Raw genomic sequence first — 21,676 nt, 5'->3', positions numbered from 1 at the left:
CAAAATAAAACATACAGCACGAGAGATAATTTGAGAAAAGATTTAAACAAGTAAAAACGTTTTGGAAAACCATTTATAGTATCATACTTGGTAAAACAGCTGACAGTGTAATAAATCCTTGTGCATGCGGGTTATCAACAGGGCCGGTCCAAAGCTATGGTGGGCCCAGGGCGAGAAGAAAAAATGGGCCCCCAAAGTCATAAATATAATAAAAAATTTGTTCCAAATAAAACGCTAAAAAATTCATTATTAATATTAAAAAACACAAATATGGTCACAACATTACAAAAACAACTAATTTAAAGGAAAATATTTCTCCTAGCTTTTCTTGATGCAAAATCATTTATAATACTATCCAAATCAATTTTATCTAACATGTCTTCCTCTATACATAACATTGCTAATCCGTTCAACCTTTCTTGCGACATCGACGATCTTAGATAATTCTTCAATAACTTTAACTTTGAAAAACTTCTCTCTGCAGATGCAACAGTGACAGGAATGGTTAACAAAATGTTATATGCAATAAAAGTATTTGGGTAACAATCAACAGCTTTAACAAACTCCAAAATTTCAACAGCAGAATTTATATCATTAGGTAAAGTCAATTTCAACATTTTCAGTTATAAAAAAAAGTTCACTTGAATCCACATCAGAAACATTTCTTTAGAAAAAGTAGTAGCAAACTTTATACAACTTTCTTTAAGTTCACTTTCACTTAATGACTTTAATTTCTCTGAATCATTTAAAAACCCAAAAATACTTTCAAAGTATTTTGATTGTTGAAATCTATTTTTTAATGAAACAATTTTCATATCCACAACAACCAAAAAATAAATAACTTTTAAATATTCTTCAACCGATTGTGTTTCTTCTTCATGATCACTTTTATCAGATTGTTTTTTTCTAACAATACAACGTTTTGATAGAAATGTAGGTTATACACCCATATTAAGTGCAATAGTTTTAGCAATATTCATACTTGATGTAAAACCTTCATTTCTATATTTTTCAAAAAACTTCATAATATTTTCAATTTGGTTAATAGTAGTATCAATACAAATAGATTTAGATTGCAACTTTTTACTTACAATATTAATTGCAAATAAAACTTCACACCAAATAACCATACCAACTAAAAAATCAAATTTCCCAAAAGATTTAAGTAAGCTTTTAGCTTCACTTTTTGACTTTGGGTCATCACTTGTTTTACTTAATTTTAGCAAATCAACTTTTATTTGAGGAGCTTGAAATCTAATTGCTTTTATACTTTTAATCCTACTTTCCCAACGAGTATTAGATAATGATTTTAAGGTTAAAGTTGGAACATTATCTAACAATATTTTCCATCTTTTATTAGAACTAGAAAATAATGTATAAAGACGTTGCACAATTCCAAAAAATGAAACAGCTTTTTCACAAGAAAGTGTCATATCACTATCCGTAAGGTTAAGACTATGGCAAGCAAAAGGCATATATAAAGCTCTAGGATTAATTTCAAGCATTCTTTTTTCAACCCCTTGGTGTTTTCCTTTCATATTAGACCCATTATCATAGCTTTGACCCATTATATCATCCACATTAAGATCTAACAATTTCAATGCATCTAACAATTCATTAAAAAGTCACAAACCAGAAGTATCATCTACTTTTAAAAATTCTAAAAAATATTCAACAACTTGTATTTTTTAGAAGAAAAATTCATACATCTTACAATCAAATTCATTTGCTCTTGATGACTCACATCGGGAGTACAATCAAGAATTATAGAAAAATATTTTGCCTCTTTAACTATTTTAATGATAGAATTTCTAACCGTGTCACCTAAAAGAGAAATTAGTTCATTTTGAATTTTATAGCCAAGATAATGATGATGAGTTTCATTATTGTCAATTCTTCTTATATGATCTTGCATTATACTATCATATTCAACCATCATTTGGATTACTCCTAAAAAGTTACCATTGTTATCTTGAAAAAGTTTTTCATTGGACCTTCGAAAAGCTAAATTATATTTATATAAGAATTTCACAGCCGCAATTATTCTTCTCACTACTTGTCTCCAAAGTTCTTTTTCTTTTGTTATTTCTTGTTGTAATTCAATATCACTTGTAAGGTTTTTATCTAATCTTAGTTTTGCTTCATACCAATGATTCATACAAACAAAATGTTCATTACTATTTTCATGTTCTTTAAGTCTCTCACTAAGATGTTTCCAATCATTATATCCTTCATTTGTTAAAAAAAAATTGATTACTAGATTTAAATATTTTACAACAAAAACAAAAACTTTATCTAAATTTTTATAGTATACCAACCATTTCCGATCACGTGACAAACCATTATTTAACTTTCTAGTATAAAATGCATAAGAAAAATATCTAGAAAATTTATCTTTAGGAAACACAAGATTCATTTCTCTTATTGGCTCCTTTTCAATTAGAATATCTCTTGATTTAATATCAAGAGTATCCCAATTTCTTGGGTCAAAATTGTCTATAAATTCATTTACATTAGTATTTTCTTCATTACATTAGTATCATGTTCATTTAAATTAATATTTTCTTCATTCAAACTAGCAATATTTTCATATATGTATTTAACTTGTCCATTCAAATTAATATTTTCTTCATTCAAATTATTATCATGTTCATGTAAATTAATGTTTTCATCATTAACACTAGCCGCATTTTCATTTAAGTTAGTATCATGTTCATTCAAATTAATATTTTCTTCATTAGAACTCATTGGTTTTAAAAATTTAACCATAGAACCTTTCTCTTTTTATAAAGAAACCTCAACAATTTTTCGTTTTTTTTTTTTTCGTTTTTCACTACCGGATAAGTATTTTTTAGAAAACATTTTATGATTGACAATAAAGTAAAAACTACTTTAAAAAAAGAATACACCTGGTTTTTTTGATTTATTTGGGAAATATGCTCAACACTTGAACTGTTGAAGCCTAATATCAAAGCAAGCTGTAAAAATCAATAACATAAAACATTTATATGATAACTAAAATAATACCAAAAATCAAATAACCAATACATCATATTATAATGTTACGTTGTCAATTACTCAATTCATAAATCTAGTATTGTAGTAATACTTTGAAGGTTTAAACTTTGAAGCTGAAATTCTAAAAGAATAAAGTCAGAATTGAAGAAAAACATTAGAAATTTTGAAGACAGAAATATGATATAGTAAAAAAAATAGAACAAATTGTCAAATGGGTAACCGGAAATTCAAAATATCTTTCATATTACTAAACAGAATATCCAAAATATTCAAAGCAAATAATAATATCATGGATTTCATATATAGGTTTGTTAATCTTATGATAAATCAACAATAAAAATACAGAGAATAATATGGGAAATCAAGGAACTGTCACTGCTCAATATCACAATCTGGTAAATTGCTAAAGCATCCAAAAAAAATAAAATTGAGATTTGAGAATTGAAACTAAATTACAAAGCAGAAGGCTAGAAATTAAAATGAAAAACTAGATATTCAATTGAATTGAATCAATTTGATACAGAAAGAAAATTTTTCTAATTAGTGAAACAAAAATATGTCTCCCTGATTCTTCATATTCCTCTATACTTGAATCTAAAGAAGCCAATGAACATAATGAGAATTAAGAGACTTAAATCGATTAGACAATTACCTGGTGTCCTTGTCCCTATGTAGGCGTGTCAATATCTAGTTTATTTTCAGCCTTCTGCAACTAAAATTGATTAGAAATTGAAACCAATAGTCGATTTCAGCCTTTTGCAATCAACTCGCAAGTTGCACTGTTGCAGCCAAAGATGAGAAATTCAACCGATTATACCAAATTTGTGAGATATACCAAATTTTACTTGTACCCCACCCCCTAAAACATGAAAAACTCGAAAATGTGGGGTATAAACTCACCTTGAGTGTGGTTGGGGCTGGATAATCAGATGATTGTGAAGATCTCCAAGCCTAAAACACTTGAATGTGGTTGATGAACTCTTTGAAGATGATACTATCACATAATAATGTGTGTAAATAAGAGGAAACTAACATGAAAGTGTGTAAAAACACTAGATTAGCAAGAAAACTTACCAAAACTCTAAGAATAAACTTGAAGAATTAACCCTTGGAAGCTTTGGACTTGATCCTTGAGAGAATTTGGAGTAAACAGAAAAGAATATTGAAATGGTGGGGGTTATGGGGTGATCTCGGCCCTAGTTAAAGTGGGAAAAGTGATGGGATATTTCCTTTGTTATCTGTTAGGTAAATGCTTCGATGTATGCTGGATAATATTTTTGGTTTTGGAAAATATGAAACATCAAGTCACAAAGTCAACTCTTTTCCATCCGAAATCTTCTAATTCTCACCGAAATCATATGTGGTTTCGACCTAACACCAACCGAGATCACCTTGATTTCAGTCCAAGTGAAAACGAGAACACTAAGTTCTTCAGTCTAGATAGATTTCGGTCTAGTAGGTTTTCGGTCAAGGGATGATTTCGGTTCTTGGTAACCGAAATCTCAAGGTTCTTGGTTCCCCAAACCGAGAACCCTAAAAGTAAGGTGTAAAGTATTTTGTTTTCACTTTTTGACTTTTGTTGACTTGCTTGAATTTTGTTGACCTAAAATAGTCGGTTGTCACACCAAGAACCACCCAAACCAATATAAAATTGATTTCCAGCATAAATGAGGCATTTAAAAGAGTTTATACCTTGTTTTAGGTTGACCAATTGCAAAACACAATCACCCCATGATCGTGTTTTTCAAAAACACGATCATATTTTAGGGGGTTTGGCTCAAAATTACAATCTACTTTAGGACATTACTTTTAAACACTTTGAACATGAAACATGATTAGAAACACGATCATGTTTATCTCTCCATGATCGTGTAACCTTTATAAAATATCAATAGACTAATTTTCCTATCATTTAGGGTTCTCGAATTGCTTACATGATTGTGACTTCTTCAAGCAAACTCAAATTTTCACAAACTTTGTATCGACACGACCATCTCGAAGTGTACTACAAATTTATTATAACAATCCTTTACTAAAACGCTCTAGAATTTTAATGGCCATTGAATAAGAACAAGGGTATATAAACACATTACTAAAACCTTCAATTTTCCAACATGTCAGATCACTTTTCAACACATCATTACCAAATACACCTAAAAACATGTGGTTTGAAATTTTAAGGTCTTACACCTTAATTATTTGGTACCCAACTGACAATGTGTTTGGTTTTGACATTTTTACAGATGTCTATCATGGTGGATGTAAACTTTACAACAAATTACTTTGGGAGGTTGCCAACTTTTGAATGGAAGAGTTGTTAGATGGTCCTCAAAGAAACACATATATGTTTATCTATCCCCTTTTGAATCAGAATACATAATCACAACCAGTTGTTGCCCACAAGATCTACGGATGACTTCATAGTTGTTAGAATGGCTATTGAATGATTCAAGTACCAATCTATTAACTTATCAAGTGCTATTGCTAAATCTCATAATCTAATTAAACACTCAAGGATGAAACATATAAACATCATGTATCATTTTTTTTAATATAATGTTCTGGATTCAAACTTATTTTTGTCCCAGCTACTAAATAAATAGCAGATATTTTCATAAAAGATCTAGATGAAAATGATTATAATTGATATCAAAAATATGACGAGAATGATGAATCCAGAACTTGATCTTCTTAAGTAGAGTCTGCTTCAGCAATCTAGAACAATGCTTGTTGACCTTTGTCATTCTGCAGTACTCTAGACTATGCCAAGCAGTATTGATCATTACTTATTGACTTTATGCAACCAATAGTCATCAATATTTCTTTTGATTTCTCTTTTCCATATCAACAATCCTTATCTGTACTTTATCTACAAGTATAAAACCTCCATCAACAATCAAGCTTATCTACATACATTTCTTTTGTTCGTGTCGGCAGTGACATCATTGTTTATGTTGATTGCTTGCCCAAGTTAGGAATAAACTGAATTATATAACTGAAATTAATTTTAATGCTTATTGATCTATCAAAGGAATGTTTTCCATAAGATATGAAATATTGAATTTAACTCTAATCATTTTTATTCCGAAAAAATAATTATTACTCACTTAGTACCATTTTAATATATAAAATTAGAAGATTTGATAATTATCCTATAGATAATGTGTCTGGTGTGTCAAAAAAAATTTAGCTAATCGTTCTTTGGAAAGCATGCAAACTTTTAATGTGTCTGGTGTGTCAGAAAAAAGAAAACTTTTAACTAAAATATCCATTTCCTAACACCCATTGATTTCTTTACCCGATCCAATCCTACTGTCCATTTTATTTAAATATGCTCCATTTTCATCCTTTCCATCTTTTTTGTGAATTTGTAGAGTCTATACATACTAGTTTTGTGCATCAAAATCAAACTAATAAAGCATATGTGTACATGCGTCCTAAGTATATAATAGCAATCTAGTTTAAAATAAGATATTACTAACCTTTGGTTCTACTTGATTTCTCAATTGAGATCATGTGACAACCATAATTGTAAAAGATGACAAGGACCCAAACCAGGATCCCTCTAGTGGAGTCACAACCAAAACACCAACTAGCACAAGAATCTTTAAGAGATATGGTATAATTGAAAACTACAATAAACCTAGGAGGGTTATAGATTTTGTCTATATGAGAGAGAGGGTGATGTGGAAGGTTTTGGAAAGCAAAAAGGATTATTATGATTTGACCCCTAGTAGTCTATTTATAGTCTCAAGTTTAATTCAAATTTCCAAGGATAATCTTTATCCTTATTTGAATTAGTCCATATCTTTTTATCTCTAGATAAAATCGATCCTTTTCTCTATTTTGGAAGGATCCGGAATATTACGATTAATTACTAATGAATTAATCAATATTCAAACCATTTAACTAATTGAAAACTATTTAATTAATTCTAAAATAATTTTCAATAAATTTATTAATTCATAATAATTTGACAAATTATTTTCTCCTAATTCATTATTTATTAATTGGGTTATGAGGGAAACCCAAAAGGACCTTACTATTATTAGACATATTACTAATTAGTTAATGACCTTGTATACTCAGTCCATTAGTCTCTTATTTGGACAAGTCATTAACTGTATGTGGTCCAGTACTTCCCTAATAATCAGCAGAGAGTGTATATCCAATGCAATTTCCAAAATTTGATCTAATCAAGATTTAGTCCTTAGATAAGTGATCAGTTATTTCTTTGTTCTCTCTCTCTCTTTCTCTCTCTCTCTCTCTCTCTCTCCTTATATATATATATATATATATATATATAAACCTAATACATTGAAAAGGTCAATCTTAGTTTTCAAGATTATGTTTCCCGATAAAGATTTGTGACGATTACATCTGACTACTAAATTGAGCATTGATATCAATTTCAGTCAGGAACCGACCATGCACATTAGATGTCATCACCAAATCATTGAGGGACCTATAGATATTACTTCTTCTATTAAAGCATAAGGAACAAATAAACTTTTACTACAAAGTTGTTTTTCTACTCACCATATCATATATGGACATACCCTGTATTACTGTCAGTTATAAATAGTGTTGGAGCAGACCAATGTACAATAGATTTGTAAAGTAAAACCCCATATGCATCTCGGTTTAAAGAATAAAATATATTATCATTTTAGAATTACTTGTGACTTAATCCATAAAGTAATCTCTAAGTATGGGTTGTTCTAATACTTAAAATTCTACTAAGTACTCATGATTGCTAGTGCAATCTATATGTTATGTCCAATCTATATGGATAATCCACTAACACTCATGATAGTCTTAAATCACTACTTACTTCCATGAGTATGATTGACTATGGAGGTTTAAATAAATTAATTCTCGTAAAAAGGGTTCTAAAGATCCAAAAGTGAAACACATCAGTAAACGAACACAAAAATTACAGCAACACTAGCTTTTTATTAAGTCTCCCCAAAATAAATACCAAGTTGGTTACAATTCATACTATTATATGTTTCAAAATATAATCAAACTAACAACTAAACTATTACACCATATCACTAGAAAATCTCATTTTAATAGACCTACTATGATTATCATGCTTGGGTCTTGATAATGGCTTGGTGAAAGGATCAATTAAATTCTCCTCTAATGACACTTTATTCATGATGATGTATTCATCCTCAACTTACTTTCAAACCTAATGGTATTTCCTCATTATATGTCTCGACTTCCCATGGTCCTTAGGTTCTTTCATCAATGTGGTTGCACCCTCATTATCACAAAAGATTACCATGGGATCCTTGATGCTCGGAACGACACCACAATCACCGATGAAATTTTGCAACTATGAAGCCTCTTTTGCAGCTTCACTAGATGGTATATACTCAGACTCGCACATAGAGTTTGTCACTGTCTTCTTCTTGGAGCTTTTCCAAGTTAGCACTCCTCCATTGATATTGAACACATATCCTGACTGTAAACATGAGTCATATCTATCATTCTGGAAACTTGCACACACACACACACATACACACACACACACACACACATATATATATATATATATATATATATATATATATATATATATATATAGCTTGTTACTCATAACTCTTCTGCACCTCCATATACCAAGAACATATCATTTTTTTTCTCCTCAAATACTTAAGGATATTATTTACGGTTGTCCAATGACTATCACCAGGGTTGTCCTAATATCAAGTCACAATACTCAAAGGATATGAGATATCAGGTCTAGTACATATCATGTTATACATGATCGATGTTATAGAAGATGTTTATGGGACTCGAATCGTTTTGTCCAGCAGTTCATCACCAGTACTAGGACATTATTCTATACTTAGTTTTATGCCATGTTGCATGGGTAGAAACCCTTTCTTGGAATCTTTCATCTTGGACATCTTCAAGATCTTATCTAGGTAACTACTTTATCTAAGTCCTATTAGACATCTTGATCTATCCATATAGATCCTTATACCTAAAATACTATTTGCATCTCCTAGGTCCTTCGTAGCGATACATTTCCCAAACCAACTCTTTACACTATGAAATGTTGGGATATTGTTTCCTATGTAACACTCCAAATCATGTAAAGCTTTTTAACCCTTTTAAATAATTTAATTGGCAAAAATGGTTCCTTTTATACATTAGGCGTACCTAAGGGTACGCTTAGTGTACTGTGGAGGAAGGATCGCGGAGGAGTATTGCGTACGCGGGGCATACACGACAGAGGACCAAAACCCTAATTTTCGGACTTGACACCTATTTAAGCATCCTTAAGTCATTGGGACTAAACCCTAATCCACCTCTTGAGCCTCATTTCATCCCATTACCTCAGTTTTCCGTTCAGAGTGTGATTGTGGAGCATACAAGTGTGTTAGTGGCCATTTTGGAGCTTATTTGAGAAGAAGAAGTTAGCGAGAAAGATGAGGAGTGGCATTGTGTTCCAAAAATTTGCATCTAGATCACCTTGAAGAGCTTCTGGAGATATAAAGTCTTGATCTTGCCATATTATTCATTAGATCTAGCTAGGGTTTTCCATATTGTCCCTTTAGTTGGTTTTTGGACTTTCTCTTGAGAGTTGAGCAACTCCAGAGACTAAAATGGTTAGATCTGAGATTTGTGAGCATGCTATATGCATAAAGGTGCTAGCTTGAAGGGTATCTAGACTCTATGCATGAGTTTGAAGCTTTATATGAAGTCCTAATGTGAAGAATGAGGTTTTGAAGTCCCATATAGCATGCAAGGTCATAAAGTTTCCAACTTTATGCCCTAGTACGTCTTAATGAACTCATATATCATATTGGACATTAGAACATCAAGTATTAAGAACTTAATGGAAGTAGGTGATTAATATGTTTGTACATTGGGCATAATTTAGTGTACCTATTGCGTACAACTGACTGACTCAGTACGTTGTGCGTACAAGGGTGGTATGCAAGTTGTATGCACTCAGATGGGCTTGGACTCGTTTTGGGATTGTAAGCCCTTTGGGCCTTAATCAGTCATTGGTCCTGGTCATGTTTGGAGTTAATGGGCCAATTTATCTATTTTAAGCCATGGTTGCTATGGTTGGGCTTTATTGGGCCATTAGTCCCATTAATGATTTTAGACATGGACTTTGGGCCCATTAGCAAAGAGAGACTTTTGGACCATTGTGAAAGGGGTTGGGGCTTGGGTTCTTTAATTGGATTATATTCAACCCTAACCTTGGGTTAATCGTATTATTGTTCAACACGGGTGGTCGCAGATTGTTAGGAGAGTAGCTTTCAGATTTAGCAAATATAGGTGAGTCTCCTCACATACCAACAGGTCGAAGGCACCAAAGCTGACCCATTTTGTGATATGTGATATTATAACACCCATAAAATTCGAGCCAATTTAAAACTTTTTAAATCATTTGAAATCATTCAATTATTACAATTTGTTTTCAAAATAATTTATACATCAGAGTTCCTAGAAATCATAATTGTCAATCGAGGAAGTGTACGGTCACGCCTTCGCCAACCCGCGGCCATCCGTTGAACATGAAACAATAAACTGGAACTGTAAGCCCGAAAGCTTAGTGAGTTACCCTCAAAATACTAACATCATATACCCATAATCATATCATATCAACATATACAGAACATCGATGCATCTCGAGTCTACAGTGTGACTGATCCGCCCGTACTGGGCCTTCAATCCACTTGGTCCACTCTCTTAGTCTACAATATTATTGGACCGCCCTCTCGGGGCCTTCAGCCTATCCGGACCGCTCGTCGGGCCTTCGGCCTGACTAGGTGCCCTCCTGGGCCCGTAGTCTATCCGATCCGCCCTGGTTATGTTGGCCTACAGCACGAATGAGGACCCACCTAAACCCAACCCCCAAACAAACAACCATGTGCACATATAACAGATAATCACATAATAGTCCATAGATGAACAAACCGATCTAGCAGAGCATATAGCATAGCAACATCCTAACCAGGATACTGACCTAACCGGTCACTAACATAGCATCATCCTAAAATGATGACAATCATGTATACATAGATATCATATAACACTAGTGTGTATACATATAACAGTCAAACCGATCTAACAGATCATAAAGCATATCAACAATCCTATAACCAGGATATCGACCCAACCAGGTCACTAAAGCATAGCATATCACCATCCTAACTACCAGGATGTAAATCAGTAAGCATAACATGCAATAATCCAAATACAATGCATAAAGGGTCGGCCTTGGTGCCTTTAACCGTGTCGATATAGTGAGGATAACTCACTTTCAAGTGTCGGACTGAACCACGAAATCATGCTCCCGAAACACTGCCCCAAACTCCAACACCTATAACCATCAGTGATCCAATCATAAATACCCGCTTACCAATTATCCTCAAAATTCAAAACGGTTAACCCTTGGTTAAAGTCAAAGTCAACAGCCCATGTTGACCTGACTCGTCGAGTGCACCATACTGACTCGTTGAGTTCTTCCAAAACTCACAGAGTCATGAAACCCTCGTTGACTCATTGAGTTTCCAGGCAACTTGTCGAGTTCAAACGTGTCCAAAAGTTGGGGAAACCCCAGAAGACTCGCCGAGTTGAGTCGTAACTCAAGACTCGTAACCCTCATGTGACTCGCCGAGTCGGGCGGCCCGACTCGCTGAGTTTCTTCGCCCTAATCCATAATCCAACAATTCTTAGCTAACCAATTGTTCCAAATTGTAGATCCAACCTTCTTGGGCATGCTTCTCACATAAAGGTGCAAACTTTACGTGTATGCAAGGTGATTTGGCTCAATACAAGATAGGGAGAAGGTTCACGACAAGAATGCTCACAAACAAGCTAAAGGGATGATACTTTATGATTTCATGGACCAAGACAAGTCTAGATCTGAAGTTGCAACCTCAGATCTAGACCCAAAACTCGAAATGGATTCTAAACATGCTAAGTGGCCCCAAATCTCATCCATGAATAGATCTAGATGTAACAAGGGCAAGGTAACGACTTGTTACCTTCAAACTGATGCCACTGAGCAGAGAAATTGAATCCACCAGCTTCTCTATGACCTTCTTAAACTCCGAGCCTTCTTCTTGTAGTTGCTTCAAAACACACTTTCCCTCCTTCAAACACTCAAAATGGGGGGAGGGTTGTGGATCGGTTAAGGCTGCTTCTGGACGTCAAGGGGTGATAAGGGGGCTGAGGTAAGGACTTAAGGTCCTTTAAATAGGGTGCAAATCCTAAAATTAAGATTTTCTCTTCCCAACACCAACTCGTCAAGTCCAGCCGCCGAGTCGGCGAGTTGGTCACTTAACACATGGCCAACACCCGCTCCGACTCGACGAGTAGGCATACCTACTCGCCGAGTAGACTCCTTAATTTACATATAAGCTCCTAAAATATACTTCTAAAGTTTGGGATGTTACAACTCTCCTGCACTTAAATTAGGCTTCTTCCTCGAAGCCTGCTGCAGTACACGATTTTTAGGATGACACTCCTGCATTGTAGCCTCCGACCACCCAGCCAACTCAGGTCTCTTCAGACACTACCACCACATCTTTTCTACGACAACTCCTTCCTGTGCAGGATCCCTGCCCAGCGCTCCAAGCCGACCACCAGCCTATTCTCCTTAATATTAGCACACATCAATCTAAGTATCACCCGATGGTACTACCACCTTCCTTTCATGAACACACTTCCGTGACTTTCGAAAGTTAGATACTACTATAATTTACTGGTCTCTCTCACAGTACTAATCTATCTTCCCTTTTCCAAAACTGGCGATAACCCGAGTTACTTGCAATATTGGAAACTCATCCTGTCCCCTTCCTGAATCTAGTCCCTTTCCGCGCTGACATGATGATGCATCCTTCAACTCTCAGAATATCATACATAATCAATCCACTAATAAATACGAACACTCATGCATGGCCCAAACAGCCTCGGGCTGGAATACCAGGCAAGCCTACGACGGCTCCAATCAACCCTAGGAGGGAATACCCTCGTATCCCTCACATGTTTGGCCCAATCAACCCCCGGGTTGGAATACCTCCATGAACATAACTTGAGTATGTTCACAATCGGAGATCCAAGGATCTATCCTTGCATCTCATCCACCATCCTCAGATTCATCACAACCGAGTGCAACTCCCCTGAATCTTCAACAATACATCCAACCCGAACGCGCTCCTATAACAAACATAACCAACACAATCTCTATGCCCACAGCCTATGACTGGAATACCCTTACACAGTCCTCAGCATAGGTCTAGATTGCCTTTGAGCCCACATCATGAGCCTAATATGCCCTCCCCGACCCTCAACTCATGACTGGAATGCTCCCGATGACCGATCGACACTACTGTCATCACTTCAGTTGCCCAACACTCCGACCTTGCAGATATCCACTTTCCTCCGCCACTCGAAGGGCCTAATCGACGCTCCTCTCATCAACATACAACATAACTATATAGAAAATACTACCACACATGAATCCCGAGTCATAAACCCACTTCAACTCTTCCTGCTACCGTATGACATTTCTTAAGCGAAGTCGAAACCTCCTTGGTCCCAACTTGTCTGCCTACATGCCTCCCACTACCGGCCAACCAGTATGCCACTCATATCTATCCCCTACCACCTCTTCTGGTTGGAATACCAATCATGTCTAATCAATTCAACTATCGAGCTGAAATTTTCAGGGTTTGTTGGCCTACCGCCTCAACCCTACCGCTCCCTTTGAGCCTCCATGCCTACGACTTCCAGTCGGGCCGCACCGGGTATCTTGGCCTACCGCATAGAGCAGGACCGCCTCAACCCTGTCCAAATTCCATAAATGACTACGAAAATTTCTAACCCGGTTCCCAAAACCTGAATGACAGGGTATTCTAATCCCATACCTGCCCAAAACTGACGAATACGCATTCGGATCCACACTCAGTCCTTAATTGGAGTATTACCCGATCCAAGAAGATGAAACCTTTGAGACACTCCGAACTGATGAGATCACCAAGATCCTTTGAACTCCGTCCGACCACTAATAACATTTCTGATCAACCATAATACACCGGAGTCCTCAGCCTACTCCAGCAGCATGTTCAATACTTGGGGACAGACCTACTGATTGATAAAGCATAGCAGCCTACTCAATACCCGAACATAGATCTACAAACATATACAGAGTCTTCAGCATGACTGGACCACCATACTAGGCCTTCAGTCTATCTGGACCACTCTCAGAACCTTCAGCATGTCTGGACCGCCTCTCTAGGCCTTCAGCCTGTCTGGACCATTCTCCGAGCCTTCGGTCTGACTGGTATGCCGCACTGGCCTTCAGTCTATCCGGACCTCTCTAAACTGTTGAGCATCTCCCTGGACCCCCTTCCTGATGCTCTCTCCCATGCATCCTGTTCTCACCCACTTCGGGCTTTAAACTCCTGATCTACTTTGTGGACCATATCCCCAGACTAAACTTAGGCCTCATTTCGATCGTCCACCCTCTCAAAAATTTGTGGTCTGTTCCCTGACCCGCGTCTCTACCACATATGCTAAATAACCAGCACTCCCGCACTGAATGCACTGCTGAGCCCTAGCAGCTAACAAAACCCTCAAACATTCAATCCAAAAACCCTCAAAGTCGAGCATGCCCTCGACCAAATACTCGAACTGAGCTCGATTCTTGACTAGAACTCCAACCTGGTTCCCCAACTTCTTCTAACAATCACCCAGAAGACGTGTTTCTTATGTTGGGGGAGTTTTACCGGACCCCCAATCAACACAACCCTCAAACGAAGCAAGCACTAGGGCCTCCATTCTCCATGTCGGGTTATGAAACTTATCTCTGTTTCAAAACCTCTCCCACTTCCGCATCTCAGGGTAACACTCCCCCACTTAGATTTGACTAAGCCTTCATAATACATGAAAATTGGAGGATTCTCAATCCTTCTCACTTCCCAACGATCGATCCGATGACAACCAACTCTTTCCTACTAGTGCTCCATTACTAAATAGACCCAATTGATCACACACTTCTAAGAACCAAATGACACTTCCTGAATCCCAGAGAAACCGGCGGCCACTAATGCTTGAATGACCCCACACTCATGTCCTGAAGACCAAAATATAAATGCTCCAACTAATACCTCGGCAACGAACCACTTCCATTGGCGTTTTCATCCGTCAATCACGAACGGTTGCTAAGACCATTGAATCCTTACAGTGCTGTGAAACTCTGTCCGCAGACTTCCCACATAATACCCCTTTTTCCAAAGGTGTTTCAATAAACTTCCCGCTCTCGGGCTCTAGAATCATTCTTTTCAAGGTTCGCACCCTGACTCACTTACCAGCTCAAACGTCCACAGCTGAAACAACCTTTGCCCTAAATCGGGCTACAACTACTCCCAAGACATAATTTACAATCCCAAAAGTATAATAGATCGTACAATCAATCCTTACCGTCTGATGCAACAGATCTAAAGAAAACTGGACTCCACACTTACTTATGCCATGTTGACCCACCTACGCTCATCGGCGCTGAAATAATGTTGCCAACCTCTGCAACCAACTAACCCCAAGCTGGAAGACAACCTGGCCCTGGGTCACAATCCTGCTCACTCCTTCGAGCTCAAAAAAACTGAGAGGGCATAATCCTTTCCCTACAAAACGACAATCCAATCCATCAATTAACCATTCCACTTCCAGCTGCAAAACCCCTAGCTAAACATAACCATCACTCATTTCTGGTGTCCCTGAGACTCACATTCCGGCTTCGAGCAAAACCATCGAGCCTCAAAACTAGAAATCCACATGCTAGCCTCTCCCGTTCAACCCGCGGAAATATAACGAGTACAGTTCATCTTCCTGATCCCAAATAATTGCAGCCCTTTGCTCATTAGAATATGCACCAATAACAAGTTCCGGTACTGGAAAGCTCGACCAACTCCTCTCCCTGTCGTCGTTACAGTTGTTAAAACTGCCGCGGCAACCGTCTCGGCAATGGCTACATAGCGCTCGTCGAAATACTCAACCATGGCGGTCTTAATAGACCCGACATCTCCGGAAACTGCGCTCGGACAATCTTGATCACCTACTCCCGGATGATCTCACTAACACGATCCCCTAAAGATGCTAGCCTATCTTGGCTACCCGCTCCCGATCCTAACCTGGATCCGGTCTCAAGACGTATCAAATAATCCATACCATAACAGGGAATAGACTCCCAACCAAAACCCTAGGGGTTGTGATTTCCTTGATACGCGTATAGGTCCTGTGCTTTCAGTAGTACGAGCCCATACTACCTTCCACACCTACCCATATTTGTCTCACGTATCACCACAACACCCTACAATACACACATACATATCGAGCGATAAGTCCTCACTCATAGAGAAATGCTAAATATCTCATAACTGGCCTCCCGGCCTCTCACTACCCACCCATCCATGAAACTTCCACCAACCCCTGCAGCACTAGTGTATGCTAGCCATACATAACGATGGACCCTATAGACTTTTGAATATCCAATCCTACCCTAATCCCTAATCAATAAGAACAGAACATAAGGCCAGATCAAACATTCTCAGGCTATAAGATCTTAATTATATACAGTTGTGATGCATAGACAAGTAACTACAATAACGATGTCAATCTCATATAAGGAAAACCTTAGGCTAACAGGCATCATGTAATCATGCAATTCAATCACGCAATTCCTGAAGATCCCTAGCCTAGTACTAGCATGATGTTCTAACATATTACATAATCAAATAACCATATCGTATTTTGGGGTCTACTTACTGGCTCTGACAGATTGTACACTTCGCATCCTCTTTTACTTATTTTGAAAACCATTTTTTTTAAAATCATTTTGAAAATCTTTCCTTGATTTGAGACTGGATTCACACGAATGTTCCTCCAATTCACTCAAACCAAGGCTCTTATACCAACTTGTAACACGCATAAAATTCAAGCCAATTTAAAACTTTTTAAATCATTTGAAACCATTCAATTATTACAATTTGTTTTCAAAATAGTTTACACATCAGAGTTCCCAGAAATAAAAATCGTCAATCGAGGAAGTGTACGGTCATGCCTTTGACTACCCGCGGCCTTCTGCTGAACCTGAAACAATAAACTGAAATTGTAAGCCTGAAAGCTTAGTGAGTTACCCCCACAATACCAACCTCATATAACCACAATCATATCATATCAACATATACAGAACAACGATGCATCTTGAGTCTACAATGTGACTGGTCCACCCGCACGGGGCATTCAGTCCACTTGGTCTCTGAGTCTACAATATGACTGGACCGCCCTCTTGGGGCCTTCAGCGTATCTGGACCGCTCGCCGTGCCTTCGACCTGATTAGGTGCCCTCCTAGGCTCGCAGTCTATCCGGTCCGCCTTGGGTATGTTGGCCTACAGCACGAAGCAGGACCCGCCTCAACCCAACCCCCAAACAAACAACCATGTGCACATATAACAGATAATCACATAACAGTCCATAGACGAACAAACCGATCTAGCATATCATATAGCATAACATCCTAACCAGGATACCGACGTAACCGGTCACTAACATAGCATCATCCTAAAACCATGACAATCATGTGCACATAGATATCATATAACACTAGCATGTATACATATAACAGTCAAACCGATCTAACAGATCATAAAGCATAGCAACAATCCTATAACCGGGATATCGACCTAACCGGTCACTAACGCATAGCATATCACCATCCTAACTACCATGATATAAATCAGTAAGCATAACATGCAATAACCCAAATACAATCCCTAAAGGGCCGACCTTGGTGCCATAGACCCTGTCGATATAGTGAGGATAATTCACCTTGCACTTCCGGACTAAACCATGAAATCACGCTCCGGAAACACTGCCCTAAACTCCAACACCTATAACCATCAGTGATCCAATCATAAATACCCGCTTACCAATTATCCTCAAAAGTCAAAACGGTCAACCCTTGGTAAAAGTCAAAGTCAACAGCCCATGTTGACCTTACTCGTCAAGTGCACTATACTGACTCGTCGAGTTCTTCCAAAACTCACAGAGTCATGAAACCCTCGTTGACTCACCGAGTCTCCAGGAAACTTGTCGAGTTAAAATGTGTCCAAAAGTCGGGGAAATCCCAGAAGACTCGCCGAGTCATCTCCCAGACTCGCCGAGTTGAATTGCAACTCAAGACTTGTAACCCTAATGTGACTCGCCGAGTCGGGCTGCCCAAATCACCGAGTTTCTTCGCCCTAATCCATAATCCAGCGATTCTTAGCTAACCAATTATTCCAAATTGTAGATCCAATCTTCTAGGGCATGCTTCTCACATAAAGGTGTAAACTTTACGTGTATGCAAGGTGATTTGGCTCAATACAAGCTAGGGAGAAGGTTCATGACAAGAATGCTCACAAACAAGCTAAAGGGATGATACTTTATGATTTCATGGACCAAGACAAGTCTAGATCTGAAGTTGCAACCTCGGATCTAGACCCAAAACTCGAAATGGATTCTAAACATGCAAAGTGGCCCCAAATCTCATCCATGAATAGATCTAGATGTAACAACGTCAAGGTAACGACTTGTTACCTTCAAACTGATGCCACTGAGCAGAGAAATCGAATCCACCAGCTTCTCTATAACCTTCTTAAACTCTAAGCCTTCTTCTTGTAGTTGCTTCAAAACACACTTTCCCTCCTTCACACACTCAAAATGGGGGGGGGGGGGGTGGATCGGTTAGGGCTGCTTTGGACGTCAAGGGGTGATAAGGGGGCTGAGGTAAGGACTTGAGGTCCTTTAAATAGGGTGTAAACCCTAAAATTAGGGTTTTCTCTTCCCAGCACCAACTCATCGAGTCCAGCCGCTGACTCGGCGAGTTGGTCACTTAACATGTGGCCAACACCCGCTCCGACTCGACGAGTAGGCATACCTACTCGCCGAGTAGACTCCTTAATTTACACATGAGCCCCTAAAATATACTTCTGAAGTTTTGGATGTTACAAATACACTAGTGATGTGGTGCTATATGTTATACTAGTTGGTTACATGTTATGTGGTATGCTAGTTGTTTTGTGATATTGGCATGAAAGACCTCGGGGGGTTCCCGAGGCACTTAGGTGTAAGACCTTGGAGGGTTTCCAAGGTATCCTAAGTAAAGACCTAGGGGGGGTCCCGAGGCACTAGGGTTTAAGACCTTGGAGGATTTCCTTGGCATCTCTAGTCAAGACCTCGGGGGTTCTAAAGGCATTGGGCTAAGACCATGTAGGGGTTCCCATGGAACTCGGAGTAAGACCTTGGAGGGATTCCAGGGCATCATAATAGGTTTATTTGCATGGATTATGTTGTTTATGGGATTGATATGACTTATGTGATTATGTGGATTATGTGGGGTATGCTTTGGGTAACTCACTAAGCATTAGCTTACAGTTTGTTGATTGTTTCAGGTACTTCTGAGCCTAAGGGCAAAGGCAATGTTTGATGGCGTGGCGTGCACTCTCCAATATTTTATATGAGGACCCTCTGATATTTGAAATAAAATGTTGATGTTATGAATTTTGAAAACAATTGTCACTGAGATTTCATATTTTATAAAAAGGTTTTGGTTATTTAAAAAAGAAAATTTTATTAGGAAATTTGGGTCGTTACATCCTATAAAGAATATATCATCGGCATACAACACCAGGAAGAATACAATACTCCTACGAGCTTTGAATGCACATGAGACTCATCTTCACTTCGAGAAAATCCAAACTCTTTAACCTTTTCATGAAAGCAAAGATTTCAGTTGGAAGATGCTTGTTTAAGTCCATAGATGGACCTCACAAGCTTACACACTTTATTCGAATACTTAGGATCTATCAAACCCTCTGGTTGTGCCATATACGCATCCTTTGTGAGTTTTCTGTTAAGGGGAGTGCTTTTTACATCCATTTGCCACACTTCATATTCATAAAAGGTGGCTATGGCAAGTAGTATCATAATATACTTGATCTTTGCTACTAGTGAGACGGTTTCCTCATGATTAATTTATTGAGTTTGAGTATAACCCTTTGCAACCAACCTATCCTTGAATGTGTGCACATTCTCATCAATCTCGGCCTTCTTCTTGAAGATCACCTATATCCAACGATTTTAAGGATAGGTGTAGGCTCAACCAAATTCCAAACTTTGTTGTCATACATGGATTGAATCTCACTCTTTATGCTCTTCTTTCATTGAGCATCATTTGGGTCTGTTATTACTTCATTATAGTTGGATGGCTCATACATACCAGCCAATGTACGATAACCAATTAGTACATCTCTTTCTATGGTAATATCAAAACAATTGAACTTAGGAGGAAGACGAATTACATTGGATCTACGAAGAGAAGGAGTTTGAGTTATGTTAATTTCCTTAACGGGTTGTTCTACCTCGGGTTGAGTGCTAGTCTCAACTACAAGTTCTTTTTTGTTTGACTCATGAATTTCTTCAAGATCTATTGGACTCCCACTAGATTCATTGGACATTAGCTCCCTATCAAGGAAGAAGCATATCCCATCAACGAACATCTTGTTCTTAGAAACCTTGTAGAACAAGTATCCAAAATACATTTATGGATATCCCATAAAGTGACATTTCTCTTATCTTGGATCTAGTTTATCATTAGTCTTGCAACGGATGTCAACTTCGCAATCCCAAACTTTCAAATGTGTAATAGAGGGAGGTTTCCCACTCCACATTTTAGAGGGTATCTTAGCAACCTACTTCATTGGAATGAGGTTTAATGTATGTTTTGTTGTTTCTAAGGCATAACCTCATAAATGTAATTCCCCGTTTTCACACTAATAGTAGAATTCAATATAAAAACTATTTGTTTATAAAATTTGTAGTAGATATATATTGATTTTAGCAAAATTAATCATTATAAACGTGTAGTAGACGTGAATACGATTTCCTTAGATATATGGAACGCTTAAATCTGACTTCTAATGAAGGAGTTATGATTCTTCGAAGTCTTCTGTTCAACCCTATATGGCAAAGCGTGCTGTAAAATAAGAATTGGAGATGGATCACTTATTAGCCTAAGTAATCTAAACAAAATTCATAGTATTCATTAAAGCGAGAGCATGCAAATAAAGAATGTCCAAATCTGACTTCATATGAGGAAGTTATGATTTTTCGAAGTTTCAACACATCAATGTGGACACTAAAATCGAAATTCAAATTGGTTGATTGTTAGCCGAAACAATCTAAACGAGAGTTGAAGATCTCATACATAAAAACCCGTCGACATAAAGATAGTTGAGAACAAAGTTCGTATGAAGGAGTTACGAATTTCGCACGGACTTTAACATTCTAAACTGGTATAAATATGAATTTTAGTTAGAGTAAGAATTAGTTGTTGAGACCTAAAGGAAAGTTGTAGATCATGTCGAGTTGATTTTGGGGATATAAAGAACGTCGAGAACAGAGCTCGTATGTTAAAGTGATGGTCGTTCAAAGATTTGTGAAAATACCTGATGAGTGTGACGTGGCAGCACCGGAGTGCGTCCCATGGCAGCAAAAGATCCGGACTCCTCCACCGACCAGGTGACATGACACGTACATGTGGTATCGCTACATGTTGACACATAGCGTCTTCTAGAAGTCG

General features: G+C 37.5%; 1 protein-coding gene across 1 annotated transcript; it reads right to left on the bottom strand.

The window, feature by feature from the left end:
* Positions 1-938: 938 nt before the first annotated feature.
* Positions 939-20,636, bottom strand: LOC111878121 (uncharacterized). Its single transcript, XM_052771049.1, has 4 exons — positions 20,315-20,636; positions 2,341-2,496; positions 1,708-2,229; positions 939-1,606 (listed from the first exon to the last, which is right to left on the bottom strand). Exons 1-4 carry the CDS (start codon positions 20,634-20,636, stop codon positions 939-941), a joined length of 1,668 nt encoding a protein of 555 aa, XP_052627009.1.
* Between the last annotated feature and the right edge of the window lie 1,040 nt (positions 20,637-21,676).

This window comes from Lactuca sativa, chromosome 4, assembly GCF_002870075.4.
Source record: "Lactuca sativa cultivar Salinas chromosome 4, Lsat_Salinas_v11, whole genome shotgun sequence".
NCBI classification, from domain to species: domain Eukaryota; kingdom Viridiplantae; phylum Streptophyta; class Magnoliopsida; order Asterales; family Asteraceae; genus Lactuca; species Lactuca sativa.
Note: the sequence above shows the minus strand (reverse complement) of the source record. Positions and strands in the feature narration are given on the sequence as shown.